This window comes from Manis javanica, chromosome 1, assembly GCF_040802235.1.
Source record: "Manis javanica isolate MJ-LG chromosome 1, MJ_LKY, whole genome shotgun sequence".
In the NCBI taxonomy this organism is placed as follows: Eukaryota; Metazoa; Chordata; class Mammalia; order Pholidota; family Manidae; genus Manis; species Manis javanica.
Genome location: NC_133156.1, coordinates 159,550,526 through 159,575,948, shown reverse-complemented (window position 1 = coordinate 159,575,948; position 25,423 = coordinate 159,550,526). Strand labels below are relative to the sequence as shown.

General features: G+C 40.7%; 1 protein-coding gene across 45 annotated transcripts in view; it reads left to right on the top strand.

The window, feature by feature from the left end:
* Positions 1–25,423, top strand: part of MAP4K4 (mitogen-activated protein kinase kinase kinase kinase 4) — a 191,019-nt gene that overhangs the window by 117,395 nt on the left and 48,201 nt on the right. For 44 of the 45 annotated variants that reach the window (XM_073239238.1, XM_073239453.1, XM_073239351.1 and 41 more), the window contains 9 exons: positions 4,812–4,937; positions 6,125–6,235; positions 9,596–9,686; positions 11,756–11,886; positions 14,132–14,186; positions 15,621–15,699; positions 19,071–19,246; positions 20,372–20,444; positions 21,870–22,080. In XM_073239238.1, coding sequence (XP_073095339.1) covers positions 4,812–4,937; positions 6,125–6,235; positions 9,596–9,686; positions 11,756–11,886; positions 14,132–14,186; positions 15,621–15,699; positions 19,071–19,246; positions 20,372–20,444; positions 21,870–22,080 — 1,053 coding nt within the window. Of the gene's footprint in view, positions 1–4,811; positions 4,938–6,124; positions 6,236–9,595; positions 9,687–11,755; positions 11,887–14,131; positions 14,187–15,620; positions 15,700–19,070; positions 19,247–20,371; positions 20,445–21,869; positions 22,081–25,423 lie in introns of those variants that run through there. The other variant, XM_073239363.1, reaches the window with a different exon arrangement.

Genomic DNA, 25,423 nt, shown 5'->3' with positions numbered 1-25,423 from the left:
GCAGAGATGGAGGTGGATTATGGACCTGCAGACTGCTGAATGCAGATGTGATTCTAGTGCCCAACCTACTGTCCTGAGAATAAAACTGGGTATAAACCCTTTTACCCCAAGAATGTTCTGTTGTCATTTCTCAGTCTCACTGATCCATAGTGAACTTGCTGGCGGGCTGAACCCTTCAGGCAGGACAGGTACTAAATAGTGCTGTCAGGTGTAACTGGGATTTGCCAGGTAAAAGGTGATCTGTTCTAATTTTTCTACTAGTTCACAGTAAACTTTTTAAAAAATAGGTATTTTCATTCTAAGTATATATTCATTTATACATTTTGGTGGTGAAATCTGCCAGATACTTGCATATTTCATTTTTTTAGTCCTCTCCCGAACTTGGAAAGATAAAGTGAATAATGAATTGTTCTTCCTTGTTTGTTAACTGTTGGTGACTAGACTTGATTCCATGAGGAGGGTATGCTGGGAGGAGAGCCAATTAGCTCAGAACATTTCTCAGTCCCCTCGATCCACCTAGTTTGCTTATCTAAAGTCGGCTTGTCCTCACATAGTTGCTGCCATCAGTGGAGGGAGAGAGAATTTTGGTAACAAGAGTTTAAACAACATTTTAAGGAGCCGTTAAAGGGGAAAAAACCCTCACTAATAATACCCACTTTTGTGTGCTCTGATGGTGGCGTGGGCAGGGCTTGTCATAGGACCAATTTACAAACCCATAGCTGCTTTTGAAAAAATTGCCACTATTCAGATGTTCTCCCCTCCCCCATTCTCTAGCAGCCAAGGAAGGCAACAGAAAAGTCCTAGTCACATCCCAGCCCCAGACAAAGACCTTTTCTAAGAGAGATTGCTTCCACTGGTTGGAGTCCAAAATGCTAATTGGCATCAGCTGCATTAAATCACTAAGTGGAGGCTAGCAGCTGCCTCATCATCATTGGAGAAAACCAGGAGGGGGCCTTCCTTCCTAACCAACACCTCCCCTCTCCTCTCTCCTCTCTCAAGTGACCCTGATTTTTTTTTTTTCATTTGTATATGTTTGTGGTCTCCTAAAGAGTAGAATGAAGGGCAAAGTTGTTTGGACTCAGCTTAGACACATGGGATATATAAACCGTCATATAATTTTGCCAATTTTACTTCTCTTTGTATATGTGGGATTTGTTGTTCTAACATCTCAGTTCTAGCCTGCCCTGCGTCTCTTCCCTGTGGTTATCTTCTCAGTCTAAATGAGGCGTTTGTTTGTGGTGGTGGTGGTGTGCCTATATATTTAAACGTAATGAGACCACCAAACTTGTTTCTCACTAATAACTAAAGGAGATTTCAACTTAGAAGTTGGTCCATTATTACTCTAAAGACAACATAAAACACTGTATTATAAGCTTCAGTCATAATTAGAATTCCAGCTATAATCATCTCAAAGCTGTTGGCAGATTCTGCATTTCTGATTTTCCTCCAAAGTGGGCACTTTTAATTAGTAAATGACAATTAGTGGTGTTAAATGCCTTCTTATTTTATAAGATATGTAGTAGCCATCTACTTTAAAATCATAGAAGCAACAGAAGGAATATCAAAGTACATAAAAACTTTATTCAATAACAGTAAATTGAGAGGACAGTATACTTTCCTAGCAAAATTTTTTGTAGTTTGGTTTCAGGATTTGACTACTTAAGGATTTGGAAATCTTCTGTTAAGTGACACTGAGCCAATGACTGTACTTTGGCTGTTTCAGCCATACTAGAAAAGCTGTTGCCAGCCTTGTTGTATTTAAGCTGTTCTTATGTCATATTTCATGATTCTAATATGTAGCCCAATTTCAAAGATGCCGCAGTGTGAGTCTACGGTTGACAGTAAATGATGATTTTATTTCATAAAATGATGTTTATGTAGTGGCATCTTAGATTCAGGGTGACACATTGTGCTGTGGTCATCTGCCAACAGTGTTCACCAATATGCATATTAAGTGTTTTTCACAACGGTGGAAAGTACTAAATTTAAGCCTTTGAGAATTTTCAATTTAAAATGTATATGAATTTTAACTCAGTGGTCTCTGAAAATATCAAGTGTCTATGAAAGCTTTTGATTATCACAGACTGGTGAGCAAGTTGGATCCTAGAAGATACTGTTTGTGTCATTAAAAGAAAAAAAATATTGAAACTAGTGAAAACAGATCATGATCTTTAATTATTGCTCAGGAAGATTTTCCTGGGAGAATTGTATGTAGGTAGCATTTGTTTTCTGTCAAGAGGTGAAACCAATTGGCAGAGCATCAAAGGGAATAAAGACCCTGGGGGTTGTTTAGCCAGTATAGGCAGTGGAGGGAGGGGGTAGGGGTCAGGGATAAATCAGTGAAACAAAGCCTGTGCAACCCAGTGAGACACACAGGCTGCATGAAGTACTTGGCTGCTCTTTGCACAAAACCTAAATCAAACCATATTTTGATTTTCCCCTACTGTAGTTCAGCATTGTTATTTTTTTATGTGTAGTCTTTATCTCAGATCCCCTTGTAGGTTTACTGATTTTGGATAAAAGGGAAAGAGCAATCAGTTCATTTACTGATCACCTGTCAGGAAAGTGGGATGTTTGACTTCTCAGGGCCCAACATGTTTACCTGTGGGCCTTGTCCCAGGGACAACACCACGTGCCTATCCAGCAGGAGCTGGTTTATGGCCATAGTCATGTGCTCATTGTGTTGGGCTCCTGTCAGTCCTGATAAACCTCATCAGGGTTGTCCTGGCTGCTCAGGAACCCACAGATAGTGTTGGCAGCCAGTTGTGAGTTCGGGTGTCTCAGGAGGGGCAGGCTTTATGTGTCCTGTGCCAGTGAGTTGTGGTCACTACGCACAATGTGTATCAGTGTAAGCATGTGGAAAGAGCATAAATAAGCTATTGAGTTGGACTTCCTACTTCTGTTTGGGGCATACTTCTTTGTGCCTTATATTAATAAAAATTGTCACCCTTTTATTTAAGTTTTAGTATAAATTTTCATTGAAGAAGGATTCCAAACAAGTGTGTTATTCTGTAATACTAGCTGGGCTATACACTGGTTTTGTTTAGAATTAAGATTGTTATTCTGGTTAGTCAGTATCTTTTTCATGTACTTCAAACACGGCCATGTTTAAATCACAGATCTAAATGATATGCATTTGCTGTGATTTTCATATATATAGGATTTGAATGAGAATTATTAGTGACTGCTATATACACTGTACTTGGCCATGTAGCTCTGCTCTGTATTTGCAGTCAATCATTTGCCAAAGTCACATGACAGCTATGCTCATTATATATATGCTGGAAGAGTCTAGTACATGTTTTGGGGACCACGCTGAAATCTACCATCTTGAGAATCACTTGAGACTACATGTTTTTTCTATATTTGGTTTCTAAAGCAGTTATACATTAAAAAGACATCTTTTCTTTCCATTTGGTCTCATCATTAATACCTAACTAATGATGTTGCAGTTTTTATCTTAAAGAACAATATTTGCAAGCAAAACTTGCTGTAAGGTCTGTGAAGCCTTATAAATGTTTTTGGAGACGCTGGGCTGTAACAGGAGGTTTTGTGTGTGTGTGTGTCTGTGTCTGGGTGCACGTGCATGCTTTCACGTGCACTGTCTGTTTTTCTCCTACATGTAAACACACATGCACCTTGACGGTTTAGTAATCCTGAGACTTAAGTCCAGGAGAAGGAAGAACATCACTTGTAAGTGGAATGCGTGTGCCAGGGTAGAAAAGGAAGGAAATTGTAGGCTGTCATTTCCTTTTTAAAATGTATGTGGTAAAGGGAATTCTAGAGAATTCATATGATCAGGTTTTTATGAAAGATCTTTATTTTCCTTTGCACCCTGCTTCTCTAACCAGGGCTGACTGGCCTTCTCTTTCCTGCATGTTCTCTCTTCTTTCCCATTTAATCCTGCTTTCTCCTTATTCTCATGCTACCAGTCAAGGTTCCTTAGCCAAACTCTTTGCAGGTGGTTGGGAGAACCCTCCCTGTGTCATGTGTACACAACAAGGGACAGAATGCCCTGCTGATGCCATTTCTGCCCTGGGTGTGCATGAGCTAGAAAGGCACACCCAGGCACCCTCAGCATTCACAAGGGGCAATATGTGTCACCATCTGTTTCCTTCATTCCTCTCTCTTCTCACATGAACTCTGCGTTTCTTCCTCTGCTCATTTTATTTTCATAAAGCACAAATCTCGGGGGAGAGCCAAGGCTAAAACACCATTGTCACAGTGACGTTTTGGTACTGGAAGAGGGGCGTGGTGTAGCGGTTCTCACTGAGTCCCCGTCTACCCTAGGCCTGCAGTGCTGATCTTTGTTCAGTGATCTGCTGGGGCCTCACCATAGACCAGTGCAACTGTTGTGTGTGGTGGGTGGTGTGACCCTTCCCGCCTTATGTGTGCCGGATGATTTGTACCCACAAATGTATTCTAGAAAAGAATCTATCTTTCTTAGTAATTAATTGAAAGAGTATGAATCCATTTCTTTTTCTCCTGCCATTTTTACAGATGAGCAAATTGAGAGGTGCAGTCAATTGCTTAAGGTCACATAGTGAAAGTGCAGGACTGAAATGCCCCCCTTCCTGCATGCTGCTTTCTGTATTCATCTTTACCTTTATACTTCATGTACTTCTTACAAATAATCACATTTCAAAGGATGAGTTCTCTTGAAGTCTTGAATTCTTGGCATGAAGATAAAGTGAATGTATCTCTCTTTTGTTGGAAGGGCTGGGAACTTTTATTATTGCCTGTGTATGTGGAAAATAAATCATGCACATCATTCAAAAGCCACACATTTTATTTTTATTTTTTTTCTTAAGGACGAAGAGGAAGAAATCAAACTGGAGATAAATATGCTGAAGAAATATTCTCATCATAGAAATATTGCAACATATTATGGTGCTTTCATTAAAAAGAGCCCTCCAGGACATGATGACCAGCTCTGGGTAGGCAAATTTCTGAGCATTTGTGGGGTTTTCTCCTTGGTTCTATTAAGAGGGCATCAGAATCTTCCTTGGGTTCCTTTGTCAAAAGTATGCTGAATGTTGATTTTGATGATTTTTATATTGCATGGAAAAGGGTTAACTTTGTTTTTCAGGAATAAAATGGCACCTGTGAAAAGGAATGTAAATAGCAAGGAAATTAGGGGCTTGAAAATAAAACCAATGCAATAAAAACTTTATTTATGGAAATTAATTAATACGGAAGCACAATTAAATGCACCTTTCTTTACACCTGAAAGTGAGAGACAAACTGCAAAAACACAAACCTATGTTATATGTGATTAATTAATAATATTAATGATAGTTAAAAACAATAAATTCCAGTGAAATTTCTAGACTGACATATTCAACCATATCTCTTATTGCACACATTTATATATTCAAGATGACAACACTGTAAGGTGCTGTCAAATCTGATTATCACATTAATTATGCCAGAGGTACTGGATTTGTTAAAGCAGGAAGGAAGATTAATAATACTTTCTCTAATTTTCTTAAAAACCATTATAGAAAATCGGCAAAATTGAGAAGGCAAAAGGGAAACACTTAGCTTTGTTTCTGTTGCCCAAACCCAATCAAAGTTAAGATTTTAGAATAGTTCAATTCAGTTCATTTTTTAGGTTCTTTAAAAATATATTTGTGTTCATACTATTCAAACACTTAGGTATTGTAAATCATGTGTTTTCAAAAATTATGTGCTGCTTAAACATAGCATTTCTCTCTTGCCCCAACCCCAGTTAATATAAAATAGTTGGAGAATCATAATGTGTGAACAGTAGAACATCTTTGACTCTGAGAAGAAATGTCCAAGAGTGTTTACATCAAATTTCTGATTGTTAGCATTGATTAAAAACAAAATGATCCTCCTGTGCCCGTGAGCTCATGAGAGGAGGTACAGAGCTTCAGAACGCTCCGTTTGTGGACCACATCCACTCAGTGAACAAATTGGATGGTGAAACGAGCTCTCAACAGTTTGGATACCTCCAGAATGATCATGTGCCCAGGCACCTAGGGAAGGCAGAGAAGGTTAGACTGTGCTTTCCCAACTCCCTCGGGCGTGTCCGGAATTCTGTGATGCTCCCTCTGACTGCTGGGCTGTGTCAGTCACATGTATCTTATCTGCCCTGTAGCTTGTCATGGAGTTCTGTGGGGCTGGGTCCATCACGGACCTTGTGAAGAACACCAAAGGGAACACACTCAAAGAAGACTGGATAGCTTACATCTCCAGAGAGATCCTGAGGGTAAGGAGGGGGTGTGGCTGGGGCACCCCCAGGGTGGTCTTGTCTTTCCATTTTCACTTTCCCAGCCCGAAGTAGTTCTTTGCATTAGATAATCCTACAGATTATTCATTTCGCGGCAGCCAGGCAGCCAAGGGATCTGTATATCTAGCTGGCTTGACAGTTTAAGCTCTGTCATGGTTTTGACCCTGGCAGGTATCTAAAGAAAGTAGACTTAAACAAAAAACTGTTCTTCTGTATTTCCCCGAATTTATCTTACAGGTGCCAAAAAGAAAATCAGAGAAGGGGAAGGGAAATAGTCTCTAGCTGTTCCTTTTAGAAATCCTGTCTCTAAACTTAGAAATCAACATTAATGATGTTGAATGCTGGTTTTCAGAATCATCCTGAGGACTTGGGCATTCACTGTTAGAATCTGTTGCAGTTTTTATGAGGAAAACTTTTAGTGTTTGATGTTATTTACAAGCCAGTTGGAAAGCTGGCTTATGATTTTAGAGTGAGTTTCTGAACCTCTGTTGGCACAGCTGCTAAATGATTCCTTTCAGTAGCAGAGCCATCCTGACAGAGCAGAGTGTTTTTAATGCTTCATATCCGAAACATGCATGTGAATGGCCCAGTGGGCCTCTTTCCATTGACCAGCTATTACGGTGTTTCCCTCTACCTCACCCCTAACTTTCACACCTGAATTGACTGGATTTCATCTGCAGTGGATTGCATTTTAAAAATAAAGAATATGGGGTTAAAACATACTGCTGACAGAATGTAATTCTTAATGCTTCTCTCAATAATAAGCAATGTTTTTATTTTTTATTGGTAAATTTACCTCACTTTTTATATTTTAGTTTTATAGAGAACTGCAGGTTTAAAAAAATGCCATTTTGGATTCAAAGAGATAAGTTTTAATTCTTTTTATTTGGATATTTTACAAAGCCCTTGAAAATAGACAATTCTCTTAAGAAAACTGGTTACCAGGGGTGAGGTGGGAGAACCACCTTTTTATAATCACACTCCAATTCATTATTAAAACATTAAGGTCCTCTCTATTACGGTTATTACAGGAAGCAGAGCCTAAAAATGGGGAACTGAGTGAAGTATCCTGCCCCACTCTTCCTGTGAGGGAGTTCAGTGAGTGGGCAGATTGTTTATTATGCTAATAACTAAAACTCTTAGCATGGTAGACAGGGGAGGAACAGACTTGGGCTTGAGGCCTGCCTCTGCTGCTCATTGGTTACAGACCCCTGGCAAAGTGACTTAACTTTCAGGGGTTATGTTCTTCTGTAAAATTTAGATACCAGCCCTATGAAGGAAGTACTGGTATTAGGAGAATTAAAACAAATGATTTAATGTAACTTGGAGGTATATAACCAGTGCTCAGTAAATATTAATTCTCATTACTGTCTGTTACAAACATACACTTACACATAGCTTTCCTATGAATAATTCCAGTATAGTTTCTCAAGCAGAGAACCAAGTTGCAGTACAGATGTGTCCAGTGTATTTCAGCCATCAAAGACAATTTATAGGTTTTTATGTACACAGGCAAGCACTCTTCACCCTTGGTGCATAAATACGTGCTCTCAGACAACATTTAAAAAAGCCTGGTTGTTTGAGGCCTCTGGTGAACATGAATACACTAGCTTATTGGACATCTTTTTGAGATGCAGCAAATGCTTTCCACCTCAATGGGCACCTGAAACAACAACAGTTTCCTTCATCTACACTTCAGCTAGAATAGGAATTTTTCCGATGACAAAGTCTAAACGAACTAAACAAACGAAAGCCTCTGGGAGAGTCAGTGCATCATCCACTAGTTTTTATCTTAGGAGCTATTGAGTCAGTTTTGGTAAAGAGAAAGCAAAATGGGGCAGGAAAGAAAAGGAAGGCAGCCACTCCCAAGCAGGTAACTTGGGTTCTCAAAAGACGCACCTGGGGGAACTAATTTGTATAGTGTCAAAATGTGCCCTCATTCCCTCCTAGGTGTTAGATTCAGAGGCTGCTGTTATTTAAGATCTTTGGAAAGTTCTGAGAAGTAGAAGTTGCCTACATTTATCCCTCGTAAGGCAGAACGGTGCATGCAGGCCACGTGTGTTTGAGAAGATGTGGGTATTTATGTTTGTTGCTAAGAGAAACCTGTAGAAGTGTAAGAAGGGGGTTTGTGAAAGTGAGAGAATAAAAAATGAGCTGAAGTAAAAGGAATTATGAAAGAATTAGGGAAGCTACAGTTTTTTGGTCTCTTCTTTTGCTGTTCAGAGTTACACCAAAAGAGGGGACCTCCTTCCTAACTAGAGCATGACAATCCCATATATTGTTAGTGCTTTTCTCCCCCCAGTCAGGGCTTTGTGGTGTAACACTGCATATCCTGAGTGGTGGAAGAATAAATAGAACCATCAAATAAGCTCTGTTCTGATTTCACAAACAGACTCCTAATGATTGTTTAGAAACACCCAGTGTTATAAAAATGAGTGTTGCTAGAATAGCTGTTGTATTTAACCCATACTCTACGAAGTAATGATAATAGTAAAACCCCACACAAAAAAATTAAACACGAAGCTCAAATAAAGCCTTACTTCTAATCTACCCTTTTTGAATTGAGACATTTCTGAATAAATAGGTTGCTTGTATCTTAAGGAGGCAGGCTATAGATTTGGCTTCTCTAGCTGAAGAAGGAACAAATTAGTGAGTTGGGATAATGATGCATTTTGGTCTTTCAGACTATATTTGGATAAAAAATACGGTTTTGTTCTTCTCCCACCTGAGAGACATGATCTTGGGCTTCATTCCAGGTACAAGGTCATCAGAAAGTGCTATATGACCAGTAGGGTTTATTTTCTTGGGAAAGAAAGATAGTTTACTTTGACATAAAGCTCTTTTGTTGGCAAAATTGTTTTACACTTGGGGTAGAGGTAGAATTGATTGATAGTGATTTGTTATCATGTGGTGGGAAAACTAGGCAGTCAAGAGCCAAACTTTAAACTCCACACTAGCTCTTTGCTTTTCCTCTGGGATGTGTGAAGTTTAAGTATACCCATGTGTAGCAGACATATAGCATGGGAAAGGAGCCACTCTGTACACAAATAGCACAAATTACAGCAGAGAAACTGAAGATGGTAATCTAAAGTGTGTCTTCAAGGAGCAGCTGGAAAGTGGTAATGTTGCTCACACTGGGGACCTAACCCATTGGAATTGGGGGTGGGTACTTCCTTCTGTCTTTGTGGTACTGGAAATGCACTAAGATTGAATTGTATGTTCTAAATAAGGCTCACAAAAACTTTTGGCCTGCATGTGCACTTGTCTTTATAAAAGGTGTGTTCCTGGCTATTTACTTACAGGGACAAAGAACTAAAGTCACATGTCTCTCCTATTTAGGGACTGGCACATCTTCACATCCATCATGTGATTCACCGGGACATTAAGGGCCAGAATGTATTGCTGACAGAGAATGCGGAGGTGAAGCTTGGTATGTTGTGGCTGTGACACATGGTGCTTGTCCCTGGCGCAAACCAGCTACATTCCCTCCCCTGTTTGCATTTAGTGAAAAGTTTAGTCTGTTACCCATGTCCTCTATTTCTGTTCTGTTAAAAAATTGGGAACTGGGCTTACTGCTTAGCCTGGCACAGTCCCCCTTCCGCTGTGCTTCTCCCCTCTACTCTGGTCTCAGTATAGTAGACAAACTAAAACTTAAATCACATCATGTCGCTTTCCTTCTTAAATACCATTAGTGGCTCCTATTTCACTTTGAATCCAATCTACATCTCTTAGAGTGGCTCACAAAAAGCCATGGCCTCTACTTTCCAACCTCATTTTGTATCCCCTCCTCACTTCTTTGTTCCTCAGTCACTCGTTTTATAACTCCTGTGGAACTTGCCTCAGGGCCTTTGCACATGCTAGTCCCCATTGAGAACAGCTGACCTCAGATTTGAAATTGCAATTCTTTTCTTATCCTCAGAGGCCTTCCCTGACCCTCTCATCTATACTGGGTCCCACTGCTTGTTTTCTCATGAGACTGATATAGTTTACAACTGTAGCTATTTGTTCGCTTATGTTTCTGACTTCTTTACCAGAATATAAATAAATTCTGTGAGGGCAGCAATTGGAATTGTTTCTTTAACCAGAGAGTCTTATGCAGCAGCTAGTATAGTGCCTTAAATGTAGTAGGTGCTCAATAAATGTATGCATGGATGGATGGATGGAGCCTGAGGTGTCTTCCTAGAGATGATTTTATTTTTCTTACCTAGATCTGACTGACCTTTTCCTATCCCACTTTCATATAATGGTCTGTCAAATTTTAAAACAGAATTAGCATTAAGTTTTCTTTCACTGCACATAAAACTTCTTTATGCTTGTAAGAATCCAATCCATCTTCCAAAAATCTTAGGCACAGTAGTTACCCTGTAAAAATAAAATCGTTGCTGTCTTGCATAGTGTCTGCATTTTTTGATAGTCTCTAGAAGAATAGTCTGCCCAGTTGGAAAATCCCTTCCAAACTGTAGATGGTAATCTAAAGTGTGTCTTCAAGGAGCAGCTAGAAAGTGGTAATGTTGCTCACACTGGGGACCTAACCCGTTGGAATTGCCTATCCCTTTTCATATAATGGTCTGTCCCTTTATAGCCATGTGAGTCCCTGCACTGCCCCTCGGTGGTGGCCTATGCTGGCTCCTTCAATCGCTTGGTGATGAACTGCCACTGCTGTCCCATTGCTGTGAGCTCTGCTGGCAGCCCGGCCTGTGTGTCTGTCTCTGAGGAGCGTTCGGCATGTCAGCCTACTTCTAGCCAGGGGTTTGCTGAGCATGTGCTGCATACAGAAGTTGCGTCCATAACCCTGGGAGTGACCCCCATCCTCCGTAGGCCCGTCTGCACAAGCTCCTCCACTGTCATGCGCTGTGCTAGGGGCAGTGATGACATTGGCAGATACCTCATTAGAGGTGTTGTCTTTCTGCCAGCCTCACCCTTGAACTTTCCTATACTAGTACCATAATTCAGTTGAGTGGGATGGAGGAGTCATTCTGAAAAATCAGTCCCAGGTACTTTGGGGAGTGTCTTTTAGGGTATTTGTAATTTAGCTTGATTCTCTTTATTTAGTTCAGTACTGTGTTCTTTCCAGAACACCTTTGTGTATTTCTTCTCTTTTTGTGGTTAGTGCTGCTTCTTAGCTAAGTTACGTGGGTTTCAGTCAGTTTTCCTGAACTTGGGGCTTTCTGTGACTTACCTTTTTGTGGCACATACGTTCCCTGAAAGCACTTAAGATCCTCATTCACCCAGATGTCCCTTTGCTGGCCGCTGTCTGGGAGCTCAGGGAGGTGGCTGGTTCTGGGCCTCTTAGGAGCTTCCAGATTATAGAGGATCTTGCCCCCTGGGTGGCTTTGCTCTGGAAAGATGCTCCTCATCAACAATAGGTAGTGTTGAGGCTGTGCGTCCTTGAAGTGTAACTATTTCAGTTTACTCTCAACATACCCCCTCTTCACCCTTTCTTTATCTTGTATTTTACCTGTTTGTTAATGGTACTTTCCTTTCCTTTTTCTTCCACAGTTGATTTTGGTGTGAGTGCTCAGCTTGACAGGACAGTTGGGAGGAGAAATACGTTCATAGGCACCCCCTACTGGATGGCTCCTGAGGTCATCGCCTGTGACGAGAACCCAGATGCCACCTACGATTACAGAGTAAGAGGCACAGTTAGCTTGGCCTGCAGTGTCCCTAACATACCTGAGGGCGCAGGCTTTGCTTACACATTGCACACCCCTTTCTCTTCCTGCTTTTTCACTGAGGATGACAGGGCATCCTATTGTAGGTACGGATTTTCCAGATGGTATTTAATTGCTGTCTTTTTTTTGGTCTATTTACATCATCTCTGTCCTCCTTACTTAAGTAACACACTGCTTTCAAGGCAGTGTGGGCCACTTTGCTGTGCACAGAACTTTTTGCCATGAGTAAATTATGTGATTACACCCTGTTTGTTGGTCTTTCTAACTAGAAGAATATATTACAGTCAGGTATTTATTCTTTTAAAAATATTGCTAGAATATATAGCAATAACTTTATCTATGTGAAATCTTAATGGTTAAAGAGTTTTGTGGGACAAAATATATTTAGGTTATTAGAGTGACCTCTAGGGACATGTGTCAGTAATACACTTTTTTGATCCTGATGTAAAACCCATATTTAATAATCAGACTCAGGCTCAATCTTTACAAAATGTTTTTTTATTTTCCTTGCCTCAATTCAGTGAATCTGAGTGATTAATGTACCTTTAATGATTTTCAAAATTATGTTAATATCTTAACACTCTTTAGTGTATTTTAATATTTATTATAAATACCCTATTAGTGAAACTCAATTTAAGTCTGCAGTGCAGAGGGATTTTTATTTTATTTTTTAACATGCTGGATATATTTTAAAATAGATTACAGACTTTGTGACTTTTCACTCTTAAATGAGTTATTACACATCTCCAAAATTTGGGAACATTTTCCAATATACCCAAAACACTAAGAAAATTAAAAAGAACTTAATACAACATCCATAATTAGATCCAGTTGGTTTACACCTGGTTTGTCCAAACCAGTATTCAACACAGGACAAGACATAGTAGTTGATTGTTTGGCCATTGGGTATCTTTTAATTGAGATTATTCCTCCTTTTTCTACACCCCCCAGTTTTTTTCTTTTTTTTTTTAGGACACTGATTTGCTGAAGAGACAGTATTCCACCTTCTAGATTTGTCTTGCCACTTCTGAATTTTACCTTTGCCGTCTTCGTAATGTCGTTTAGTTTCCTATAAAGTGGAGATACTTAATTAGTAGGAAAACGTTCTTAGCAAGCTCTCTCCTCAGAGGATACAGGTATAGTTCATATTTCTTCTTCTGGGGGCACAGAACATCTGCTTACTGCACCACTGAAGCTGCCAAGATCAGTCACAGGGTTGCCATGATGAACCCCTCCTTTGCACCCCAATGGAATAGAAAACTCCATAAACATAATGGAGAAGTTCATGGACTTATCCTCATTCTTGTAATCAAGCATTTGTGTTTGAATTCTGTAACATAATTATAGGTTTTTTAGAAAACCCTTAGACTGAGCAACATTATCTAATTCCTCTGTTGGAATAGCATATAAACAAAAGAATGCTAATGATAATAGCCATTCATTATCTGCATTTTAAAAGTCTTGTTTGGATTCCTTCATCAGCCAATGTTTATTTGAGTGCCTACCATATGCAAGTCACTCTTCTGGGGGCACAAAGGTGAATAAAACAGAAATGCCTGTCCTCATAGAACTTATATTTGATTGGGGAATAAAGTTGAAATTGACATTTTTAAATGAATATTTTAGAGGAATCAGAAAAGATTCCATGCACAGAAAGTCAGTTTGACTTACTGCTCATCTGACATAAGACTTCAGGAGAGAGTAGAGAGACTCAGCAGTGTGATTCAAATTAGTGCACTGTGGTAGATTTTATTAATTCAGCTGTGAACCTTTATTTTTATTTTTTTGTTTTTTTAAAGACTGTTTTTAGCCTTTAATCTTTTGACATCTTAATTAACTTTGAGATATTAACATAAACATAAATTTGGGCTAGGAGTCTGAATTACGGAATGCTTATAAAGAAACGAAACATTGAACAGAGCATGTGGCGGCCAGTTAGAAGCTTTTATATGGACCTTCTCTAACTCATTCATAGATAAGGAGCAGTTCTGATTAACAAATCTGTTTTGTCTTTAGTTTATCATTCATTCATTTGGAAAGCGTTCTTGAGAACGTGTTTGTGCTTTTAATTTCCTGGCGAACTTCCTTTCAGTTTCTATACCAAAGAATGCCTTTATATCATTTGCATGAGTAACCAGCAATGGTAGGGTAGTGGCTTCATATCTTATACGGTACCCATAACAAAATTGTCTTATTTTTGCAGAGCGACCTTTGGTCTTGTGGCATTACAGCCATTGAGATGGCAGAAGGTGCTCCCCGTAAGTAATATTCCTTCCTATTTAGCCCAGCTGTTAAATTAACTTAAATCTAGTCCGTAGGCTTCAAAAAGTGCAGCTTCATGGGCAAAGCCATTCCTAGTGGGGCATTTAGATGAAGGAATCATTAATAAAGTTTTAGATGTAAAAGGAATTCTTAGCATCCGCTATTCCTTTCGGAGGTATCCCAGAGGTCTGTAAGCTACATTTTTTTATTGAAATTGTATTCATATGTGTGACTGAAATTATGCTGACCTCAGATAATAGATAGTAATTTTTCTTTTATAGTTTAATCTTAATATTCAGTGAAACTGGTCCTAACACTTAAAATTTTAGTAGTATTTATGCTCTGACTTTACAAGTTGGCATTGCTTCTTATCTGTATAATAAATTTTTTTGTGTTACCTATGAAATTTCACTTCTCCTTTGTTTAATATCAATGGCAACTTCATAAAACTGATTTTTGAGCAGGGACAAGGTTAGAGAATTGCAGAGAACAAAAGTAAAAATAGCATTTCTACTGGTCCCCCCAAAAAAGGGGATACACAAAGAATGTACAGCTGGTATGTAGTTGGTGCTGAATAAATATTTGTTGAATGAATGAAAATGAATTACCAATAGCTGGAAATCAGTTTGCAATATTGAAATGGATGTCAGTCTCAAACATATGTCCCCTCGTGTTTCACTCTGTGGAATAGAGATCAGGAAGTGTTGCCTGACCTTTTGTCTCAGTTTTCTTTCACAATGGGAGTAGATTTTCTTCTTTGGCCCCTGTTTTCTAGCTGCCTTGTGTAAGTTTCTCATGGAGGTAAATAAACACAGAACAATGCATATTTCCTCTTGTGACATAGTAAGATTAAGATGTACATGTGTAGCCAGCATGCCTTTACTGAGCAAGTGATAGGAATACAAAACAGTAATTGCACAGAATGAAACAATCCCATTTTGCTCCCACATTTCTGCCTTTTCATAGTAATATTAGCTATAACAATGAACAGGGGATGTCTTGAGGGGGCTTGACTCTGCTCACTGTATTCCTGGCAGTGTGTGATGGCCTTTACAAGCAGTGACAAAATTTAACCCTCACAACAACCCTGCCAAAATCAAGTTGTTTTCATTGTAATCTTAGAGGTGGTTTAGAAACTGAAGCTTTTAACTCTTTTAAGACTGAGTCAGTGTTTATCTTTGATTTACAAGAACTTTCCAATGTCTACTTGAAATTGTATGTTCTTGTTGCTCTTGTCCTCCTTATATTTTGCTATGTTTAGATGGGAATTCAAGGTATGTCCTAGGGTTCATAACTAGATGTCTAGCTGCTTGACATAAAACTTATCAAAGCAGATGATGAGACAGAGCGTTTAATAAGATGAGCAAGCCCTGGAAATCAAGAATGAGTAAAATCAGTGCCGTGCTGACCCACCCGTCTCCTCTCCCCAGCTCTCTGTGACATGCATCCAATGAGAGCACTGTTTCTCATCCCCAGAAACCCTCCTCCCCGGCTGAAGTCAAAAAAATGGTAAGCTATGTATTGTCTTTGTTGTCCTTGTTTCTTTTCATTTTTTTTAAAAAATTCATTTTAGTTTGACTCTGAGACAAATTCTGGCCATTCTAATTCCCATAGAACAGGAGAGCCAGTGCCCCAAAACAACAGTTGAAAAGTGTATTGATTTAAAAAAAATTTTTTTTCTTGATACATTCTCTTCCAATTATAGAACATCTCAACAAGTGACCATGTGAACTGTAACATGGTTACAGAAAGAAGTTCCATTTTAATATTTAAACACACTCTCAAGTGTAATGTACTGCCGAACATTTTCACATGAGAAAGCACAGCTGTACTGCCTTGTAGTTCCTCAGGTGAAGCAGCATTTTAATATTAATGAAGGCATTTCCTGTAACTATTGCAAAACACCAAAGTGGATGTGTCCCTTTCCATTCCAGAAGAACACATCAGAGGAACCATCCTCTGAGCTGCCACCTTTCTTTCTCCCTGCAGCTCTCATACACTTGCTAAACAAAAACGTGTCCGTGGAGTGGGTGATGATGACCTTTACTGGCGAGAACTTTGAGAATCGCAGCAGTGTGGGAAAGTGCTGGTTTGGTTTAGATTTAAAAATCTTGAAGGGAGAGGGCAGTGTTTTGTTTTCTGCCTGAGAATTTTGCCCAATGTTCCCTCTCAAACTTTCTTCTGAGTCTTCCCCCCACCCCCCCAACCTTTTCTTGTCCCCACTTGTCCCTTTTCTTGTCCCCATCAGGCTCCTCTTGCACGTGGACCTGTCGCCTCTCTTCTGTGTTTTCCTGGACTCATCTCCCCTTAATGCATACCCACTGTCGTCTTACTTCCACCCTGAAGCTCTTTTCTCTAGTTATCCAATTAATATCATCTCCTCTCAGGTTCTTGACTTGAATTCTGAAATAGGCACAAAATCTCAGTGTGAAGCCTCCTCCCGGCCTCGACTTGCCCTCTCGGCTATTTGTGTCTGTTCTTTCTCCATGGGTGCCCATCTGATGTTCTATAGTTTTCCATCTCTGGATTACATGTGCACACCCATGTTTTCACTCTTGTTTTCTTTTTTTTCTCTGCTTCTTGCTGTCCTTTCCCCCCTACCTTTTGTCTACTGGCAGGATTGTCTTCATTCTTTTATACTGTCTTTAACCACATTCCATTCCAGATAACAGGTTGTTGAATTCCACTTAGCAGTTTTTGGAGATGTTCTTTAAGGCAAACAAGTTTTAAATTTTAGCTTCAACTGGTGTCCTGTATTGGGACACAATAACTTTGGGCACCCGTAGATGGCCAACCCAAGGGATACCAAATGCGTATAGTAGATACCACCAAGGAGTGAGGTCTGCTGCTCATGCTGAACTAAATAATACGCATTTTCCCCTTTTCTCTGTCAGGTTTCATTTAAAGGAGTTTGTGTTCTCTATCTTTAGGGTATCTCACAATTTATAAGCCTTGTCAGCTGGCCCAACTCTTATTATTCTGCCCATTATTCACTGTTTTAGATTAACTGCTGTGTGTATAATATGGTGATATAAAGAGACAGGCACAGATGACAGTAAATTCTTTCTATGTTCTTACACCAAACTTTTTCTAACTAAATTTGATTAGATGCATTTTCATCTATTTATCTCATTGTTCTCATTGTAAAGGACCATAATTACAAATATAAAGTCCTTTGTTCCTTATATTTTCTGTCTTCCTGTCCACCAGATGGAAATTTCTACTATGTTTGGAGAAGTAGCCGTGAACTCTCTGTCAAAAGAACTTAATAGTTGATTTAAAACAATATGTTATAGGTCATCGATTCCCAAATGTTAATGTGTATATTCAGTACATGAGAATCCCTTTAGAATCTTTTAATTTAAGGTTCCAAACCCAGTGTTTCCAGCTTGTGGGGTCTGAGGAATAACCCAGGTATTTGTATTTTTAATAAGCTTCTGGAATGGTCCTTGTGGACAGTGGGTTTGGGAATCTGAATGTTAGAGCCTTCCACTACTGTGTAGAAGCTCCCATGTCCTCGTTGACCACAGATGAAGTAACAACTGCTTTGAGTGACTTTGGGGGCCCTGCTCTGAGCTGATCCTGACCTATCTTTCTGTTCTTTTCCACTTCCTATATTAGCATCAGAAAGCAGTTCATCATTTCCCATTACTTTTCTACCTTTGTTCCTGTTCCCGTCTTTGGAATGTCAAACATCCCACTTGTTTTGATGTCTAACCCACTGCAGCAGTATTTTTCTTCATTCTACATTTGATTATACAACTACTGTGTCTACGTAAATTTCCTCCATTTTATTTCCTATGTGTATTTCATATAGGGCCTAGCATAAACAAATGTAAATTGTTCATACATAAATATTTGTTGAATTGAAAACAAGTGTTTGAAGGAAATACAAGATAATAGAAGTGATTCCTTAAAGTGGTGAACTAATTGGAAAGAAATGAACTAATTTTCTAAGTCACATTTCTAAAGACCAAATAACTCATTCATTCAACAAAAATTTATTACATACCTATCATGGTCTGCCATGCTCAGTCTTAGGCATTGCTAACCGGTTGAAAAGTAGGAACCAGCTCTTGGCCTGTACCATTTCAAACCAGCAGGGGTGACAGAGATAGAAACATAATGCTAAGGACTGTCAAATGCAGGCAACCCCTGCAGAAAAGTTCCTCACTTAGGGCAGTTAGGGTTGGAATGAGACCAGGAAAGGCTTACCAAAAGGGACAATATCTGAGCTGAGTCAAAAGCTATGATAGGTAAGTCTCCACCGAGGCTGGAGATGGGGGTCTTCATGAGCCAGGTACGGAGAAGCAGGCAAAAATAAAAGTGCCTGGTAGGGCATATGTTGGTGACAAGAGTCATTGCCCCCTCAGAACTATTACTTCTACCTCTGTATATTCAGTGCAGAGAACTGGGAAGTAAACTAGTCTGAAACTGATTGAAATGTCATATTATCAGGTTTAAGCACCCCAGCATTTGGCCACTTACTATCTTTTTCACATCTCTGTGTCTGTCTTCTGGGTTCCAGACACCTATCCTCTGTCTGCCTTCATTTTGGCAAGACCCTCCCTTCACCCCGGCCTCCTCCACCCCATGATCGAATGATTATTCTTAAGCAATAATTTATTTAAATCTGACTCCTTTATAGCTCTATGTCTGTGCAGTGTTGTCAGTGATGTGTGTGACTCTTAAGCCATGTTGTGTAATGCTCGGTCCACAATGGTCCTGAAGCTCCTGTGTTGTTCCTGTGCATTTGCAGACTGTCACAGTGAATTTCAAAGCTCTTCTTTATTTTCAGGCTTATAAATTAACCGGTATTTTGGAGCTTTGCTCTTTGTGGTAGAAGTTTGATGATTTTTTTTTAAAATTTCCTTTTACAGGTCAAAGAAATTTTTTAGTTTTATAGAAGGGTGCCTGGTGAAGAATTACATGCAGAGGCCCTCCACAGAGCAGCTTTTGAAACATCCTTTTATAAGGGATCAGCCCAACGAGAGGCAAGTTAGAATCCAGCTTAAGGATCATATAGACCGGACTAGAAAGAAGAGAGGAGAGAAAGGTATTCAATCTGTTTTTACTTTCATATTAAAAATGTTCCTTTAGTTTTCTGCCATCCGAAATAGGCTGCTGCTTTCTGAGTGATGGGTTTGTTTGTGCTTGAGTAGCTTGTCTAGCGGTGGACTTGGGGTCCAGCCTGGCCCCTGGCATGGCTGACCAGAGCGGGGTGCTGTGCCACCAAACTGTCACCAGCTACACAGTCACTGCGGCTGGTCGCCCCGGGATGCTTCTCATGTTCCTCAGGAGCACATCATTGTTGCTGCACATTTCACTGCCTCACGGATGTTGTGTTCTCTGGACGTCGCTCAGGGTTTGACAAGCATCAGCTGTGACCATCATTCTCAGTGTGTTGCTTATGTTCTTCTCCTGCTCAGGAAACCCTGAGGCTTCTCACTGCTTTGCTCCACTACAGATGGAGTGGGTAGGCCTGGACCACGCTTACAGCCTGATAACTTTTCTCTTACTGTACACTTCTTGCACATGTCCTTCTGCTGATATATTAGATTTCTTTATGTTGCCAGTATCTTTTCCAATCCTTTCATGTTCTGTGTCTACTGTCTAGAGCACCCTTTGTTCCCTTGTGTGCAGCAAGGTGCAGGCAGGCTTCATCACCATCTCCATGAAGTCTTCTTTTCTGTAGCCTCTAGTTCACATTGACCTTGCTGTTTTGGTAACTTTCCAGATCATTTGGATAACTGGCATCCTGTTACCAAGTGCCACAAATAACCAAATACCTGTGTAGTTGTCTTAATTAGTTTGGGCAGCTAAATCTTGCTTGTTCTTTTGAATTTTGGCATCAGAGTGGACTTTCTGAATTTGTGGACACTCTTAAGCCCATTTTCTTGTGCATTGAGGGCTCCAAAGCCTCTCTCACAGCCCTGCACCCCGTCAGCAGTGTGTCCCAGATGGAATTGCCTTGAGAGCAAGGGCAGCAAGGCTGGCCCAGGATTTTGCAGCGTTCACTGTAGGAACTGAGTGTCACTCACTTTCCTTCAAGTCCCCCATACATGTTTATTCTCGCAAAGAATATATTGTTTGTTTTCTGCTATAATGCCCTTGGAGATGCTTGCCTTTACATGCCCATGTCATGATTCACAAACTGTATTTATCTTGTCTTTCTTTATAGATGAAACTGAGTATGAGTACAGTGGGAGTGAGGAAGAGGAGGAGGAAGTGCCTGAGCAGGAAGGAGAGCCAAGGTACTGAGGCAGCCGCTGCTTGGTGTCCTGCTTTGTGAGGAGATGGGGTTTCAGTTACTTTGGAAGTGCCTCACTACCTTCCATCCATCTCTGTTCTTTGATGATTCCTATAAACATCTTGCCCCGAATCCTCTTACCCACTAGTTCTTTACCAAGACTGTGTTGTTCCCCCTTCCCAGTCATTTGGAGGCATATGGGGTGTGTTTGGTCCTGGGAAGGGGAGCCTGCCTCTGGCACTAATGGCCTGAGCAGGCGTGGGTGGTAAATGGTTTGCAAGATGGTCACACGCACAAAGAACTGTCTTGCTCATGACCCACCAGGGTTTCCACTGAAAAACACAGCAGTCTTTCCCAAAATGTAATTGCTCTGCTCTTCCCACAAGTGTGGTTACCAGCATTTCATTTCCTCTCTGTGGGGTATATTCTGTCCTGATCTATTTTAGAGTTTCTGATTTGGTTCTCTCTGCTTCCCAATGTACAGTGAAGCAGAAGGTTGAAGGCATGGTAACACGAGAATCTTGTAATAACTAAGTTAATCAAGGAATTGAGAATTTAAACTGTCAATAATAGTCTTGCCTAGCTGCTATTCCTGCTGCAGCTCTGCATAACTTATTGAGGGTGGAAGTGTTTGTTGAAAGACCTGTGAGAACCTATAGAGAGGGAAGAGAATTTGTTGAAGAAACTCTGTAGTTTCTTTTCCTTCTTACATAGAAGATTTGAATCCATTTGAGAATAAAAATTTTAGAGTAATTTCAACTGATTTCATGAGCAGCAGTATAATTGTTTTTGGTTAAGAGCATGATAAAATGAAAGAGGCCATTTAAGGAGATTGATTTGCCATTTATCCTGGATGTTCTAGAAGTGGAAAGGGACGCTCAACAGGGAGACCAGCTAGGAAAGGTGCTGTGTGTAATTGATGTGTGCAGTGGCTAATTCCTGGGACCCATGTGGGCTCAGCTGCTGCCCCTGGAATTGAAGGAAGCGGGAAGGGGGTACATGACAGGTCTTGGACCAGATGAGGAAGATGAAGGAGAGGTAAGAACTGAAGATTATGCTGATATTTCTATCCTGACAGACCTGGAACATGATGTTGCTTTTAGTGATGGGAAACTAGGTGGTCAGGGAGGGATTAAGGAAGTGAAAGATGGTGATGTCAGCTTTCCATTTTACAGAGTTAGAGTTGATGGGGAGTCCTAAGTAGAGGTGTCTTGTCAGGCAGACAACCAGGAGAGAGTTTTAAGATGCATGCGAAACAGATAAAAGAGGATAGGCAATAGTACCATTAAGTTGTAGATTTATTCGTTGCCTCTCAGAGTGGGAGGAACTCATTGAGAGGATGGGATAGGAGTGCACCAGCCTGCCGGGCTGCCCCTCACAGAAGGGCGGCGTGCCCGCTGTACCCTGAACACTCGGTCTCCTCCTGCAGCTCCATTGTTAATGTGCCTGGTGAGTCCACTCTTCGTCGGGACTTCCTGAGGTTGCAACAGGAGAACAAGGAACGGTCTGAGGCTCTGCGGAGACAGCAGCTCCTGCAGGAGCAACAGCTCCGGGAGCAGGAAGAGTATAAACGGCAGCTGCTCGCAGAGAGACAGAAACGCATCGAGCAGCAGAAAGAGCAGAGGCGGCGACTGGAGGAGGTAGAAAAAGGAAAATGTCCGTTTGCCCTCTCTTTATTCCATTGGTGCCCAGGCACTCAAAGGAATGTTTCTGTAGCCTCCTGAGGTAATACCGTTACCCTGGCTTAGCTGTTCAAGTAACTTCTGCAGGAAAATGTAGGCTTTCACACTTGCAGGCCTTCACATTCCTTGAGGTCTTAGACATGTTTTCATTCCTTATAAAGACTTCAAGAACCTGCCCCACATTACTTGGCACACTGTGTTGGATGCAGGGCAGCAGGGCTGCAAGCATGGCGCCACACAGCCAGCCTCTGATGGCAGTGTCCCTGGTGGTAAATTGGTTAGCTCCAGCTTGGCCTGATTTTTTTCCCACTCGTGGCCTCTGGGTCCAGGTGTATGTGTATGTGCTTTTTCTGAAACTTCAGACTTTTTCCAAGAAAAACATTTTTCTACCAATGCCCTAACTTTAGTTTTTCTTTATAAACGCCTCAACTTGAGGTACATTTAAGAGTAAGGCACAAATAAAAGAATTATATTGGGTGTAACATAGATGGTATTCCCTAGTTTGGTCGTTAGTGTGGGGTGAGTTATGTTCTGTGGAGGGGAAATACATGTCCTGCTACCTGCTCATGTAATTCATCAGTACTAGTGACATACGGAATGTGGTTGGCTACCCACATCTTTCTTTTTTTAATTCATAGAAGCATTATTTCCCTGTATTTCACTTGGGGCTCAAAAGAGTCTTTCAGCTTTCTCTTCCTGCTTGCCTTTTGCTGTATATTTCACAGCTCCAAATTTCTCCCTCTTAATAGTTTCTGTTTCCATTTAATTCATGTACCTTATTGTTTCACCTTTTATCTTCACACCAGAAAAAGAACCCAAAACAACACAAAAGCGCTCCATTGACACTATGCAGAGGAGTCTAAATAAAATTGCAAGCTGTAGCTCAGGCTATTTTAAGTACATTTTGTGAGGAGATCTTTGTTCGTTTTGTGTTTGTAGTCTGAATTCTGAAATTCTGAAAACATTAATTTGCCCTGAGGTTAGAAAACCAGTACCTGTCTAAGGGGAGTGGAAATACTCAGCGGAGTTTGTCGAAGAACATACAGGATGAAACTTTCCTCAGTAGTGGGAACAGCATTGCTGTTTACGTAATAACTCTTTTAGCAGTTGATTTGCAAACTCTTTTGTAGTATTTAAAAGACTGTTTTCATCACCCTTTGCACATGACAGAAGCTTGGAGTGGTTTCTGAGGTTTGCTCGAGTCACTTATCATTTGGACTGACAGGCGAATGCTTGAGTTTTGAGGCTGCAGCATTTCTCAGTCAGCCCTTTATATGCTATTCCCCACTGTCTTTTCTGACTCTGGGCTCTGTTTTCCCTCAACTACCAAAGCAGGTTAGTTTGCTGGTTTATGCCCTGACGGTCCAGGCCCTAGGCTAATTAGAGCTCATGGGGGCTGCCTTCAGCCCAACTGGTTGTGAGGTAGGTGTCCATTATCCAGCATCTGTCCTCAGTGGGGAGTGAGGATTGCAGAGTGGAGGCCAGCAGGGGCTCACGAAGAGGAACTGAAGTTTTAAAGCCATTTTGTTATATTAGCTAAACAGAGGCCAGAGAATTAGGGAGCCTGCTACTCAGTCACCTCTTTATACCTCTTTAATCAGGAAAGATGGAGCTGGGACTGAAATGGGGAACATTTGCATGAATGGCATCCTCTAATTTGGATTCTTGGTGATCTAGTTTCTGTTTACTCACCTGGATACTTTAGGTCCCAGAAGGCAGTTTGGGAATATTTGAGCCGTAATAGCCCTTAACTGGTCATCAGTTAGAACTGTTTGGGGAGTAGAGGTTCCTTTTGTTGCTAGCATAGAGGTCTCATTGATAAGATAAATGACAGTTAAAACTGGAAGAGATAACAACTGCCTCCCAGTGACTAGCAGAATAATGGCCTCAAAGTCAAGGTTGTGGGAAGCAGTGAAGATAGTCCTTCCTTTGCAGCTGCCCGTAAAATCAGGCCCCCTGGGGCTAAGGACTTATGCCACCCACCTCTAGTGTTTCTGAGCTCTGTTTGCAGGGAGGGGTTAGTGCTTTTGCTCCTCATGGGTCCCCCCCATCTTCAAGGAATCCGTATGTATAGGTGTACCTCATTTTACTGCACTTTGTTTTGTTGTACTCAGAGGTTGAGCAAATTTTACAAATTGAAGGTTTGTGGCAACCTATGTTGTACAAGTCAGCCTGCACCACTTTTTCAACAGTGCTTGCTCACTTGTGAATCTGTCACATTTTGGTAATTCTCCCAGTATTTCAAATTTTTCCATTATATTTGTTATTATGATCTGTGATCAGTGATACTTGATGTTACTGTCATAATTGTTTTGGGGTGCAATGAATAGCGCCCGTGTAAGATGGTAAACTTGATCAGTAAGTGTTGTTTGTTCTGACTGCTCCATTGGCCAGCCGTTCTGCCATTTCTCTCCCTCTTCTGGGGCCTCCCTATTCCCTGAGTGCAACACTATTAAAATTAGGCCAGCTAATAACTCCACAATGGCGTCCAAGTGAAAGGAAGAGTCACATGTCTCTCACTTAAATAAAAAACGAGAAATGATGAAGCCTGGTGAGGGAGGCATGTCAAAAGTGGACATAAGATGAAAGCTTGACCTCTTGAACCAAATAGTTTAGCCAAGTCGTGATGCAGAGGAAAAGTTTTTGAAGGAAATTAAAAGTGCTGCTCCAGTGACCACATGGATGTAAGATAGCGAAACAACTTTATTTGCTGATATGGAGGAAGTTGTAGTGGTCTGGGTAGAAAATGGAAACAGCCACAACACTTCCCAGTCCAGAGGGAGTCCCTGACTCTCCAGTTCTGGGAATGCCAAGGGAAGTGAGGAAGCTGCGGAAGAAAAGTTTGGAACTAGCAGAAGCTGGTTTATGAAGTTCATGAAAAGCCGTCTTCATAACATCAAAGTGCAGGGTGAATGATGTAGAAAGTACAGTGTGCTGATGGAGAAGCTGTAGCAAGTTTTCCGGAGGATCTACCCCAGATAATTAATGAAGGAGGCTGCACTAAACAGATTTTCAGTGTAGATGAAACAGCTTCCAATAGGAAGACAGTGCCACCTAGGACTTTCATAGCTGGAGAGAAGTCAGTGCCTGGCTTTAGGGCTTCAAAGGACAGGCTGACTCTTTTGTGAAGAGCTAATGTAACTGGCGACTTTGAAAATTGAAGCCAGTGCTCATTGACCATTCTGAGAATCCTAGGGCTCCTGAGAATTATGTTCAGTATTCTCTCCCTGTGCTTTATAAATGGAGCAACAAAGCCTGGATGACAGTACAGTTACTTACAACATGGTTTATTGAATATTTG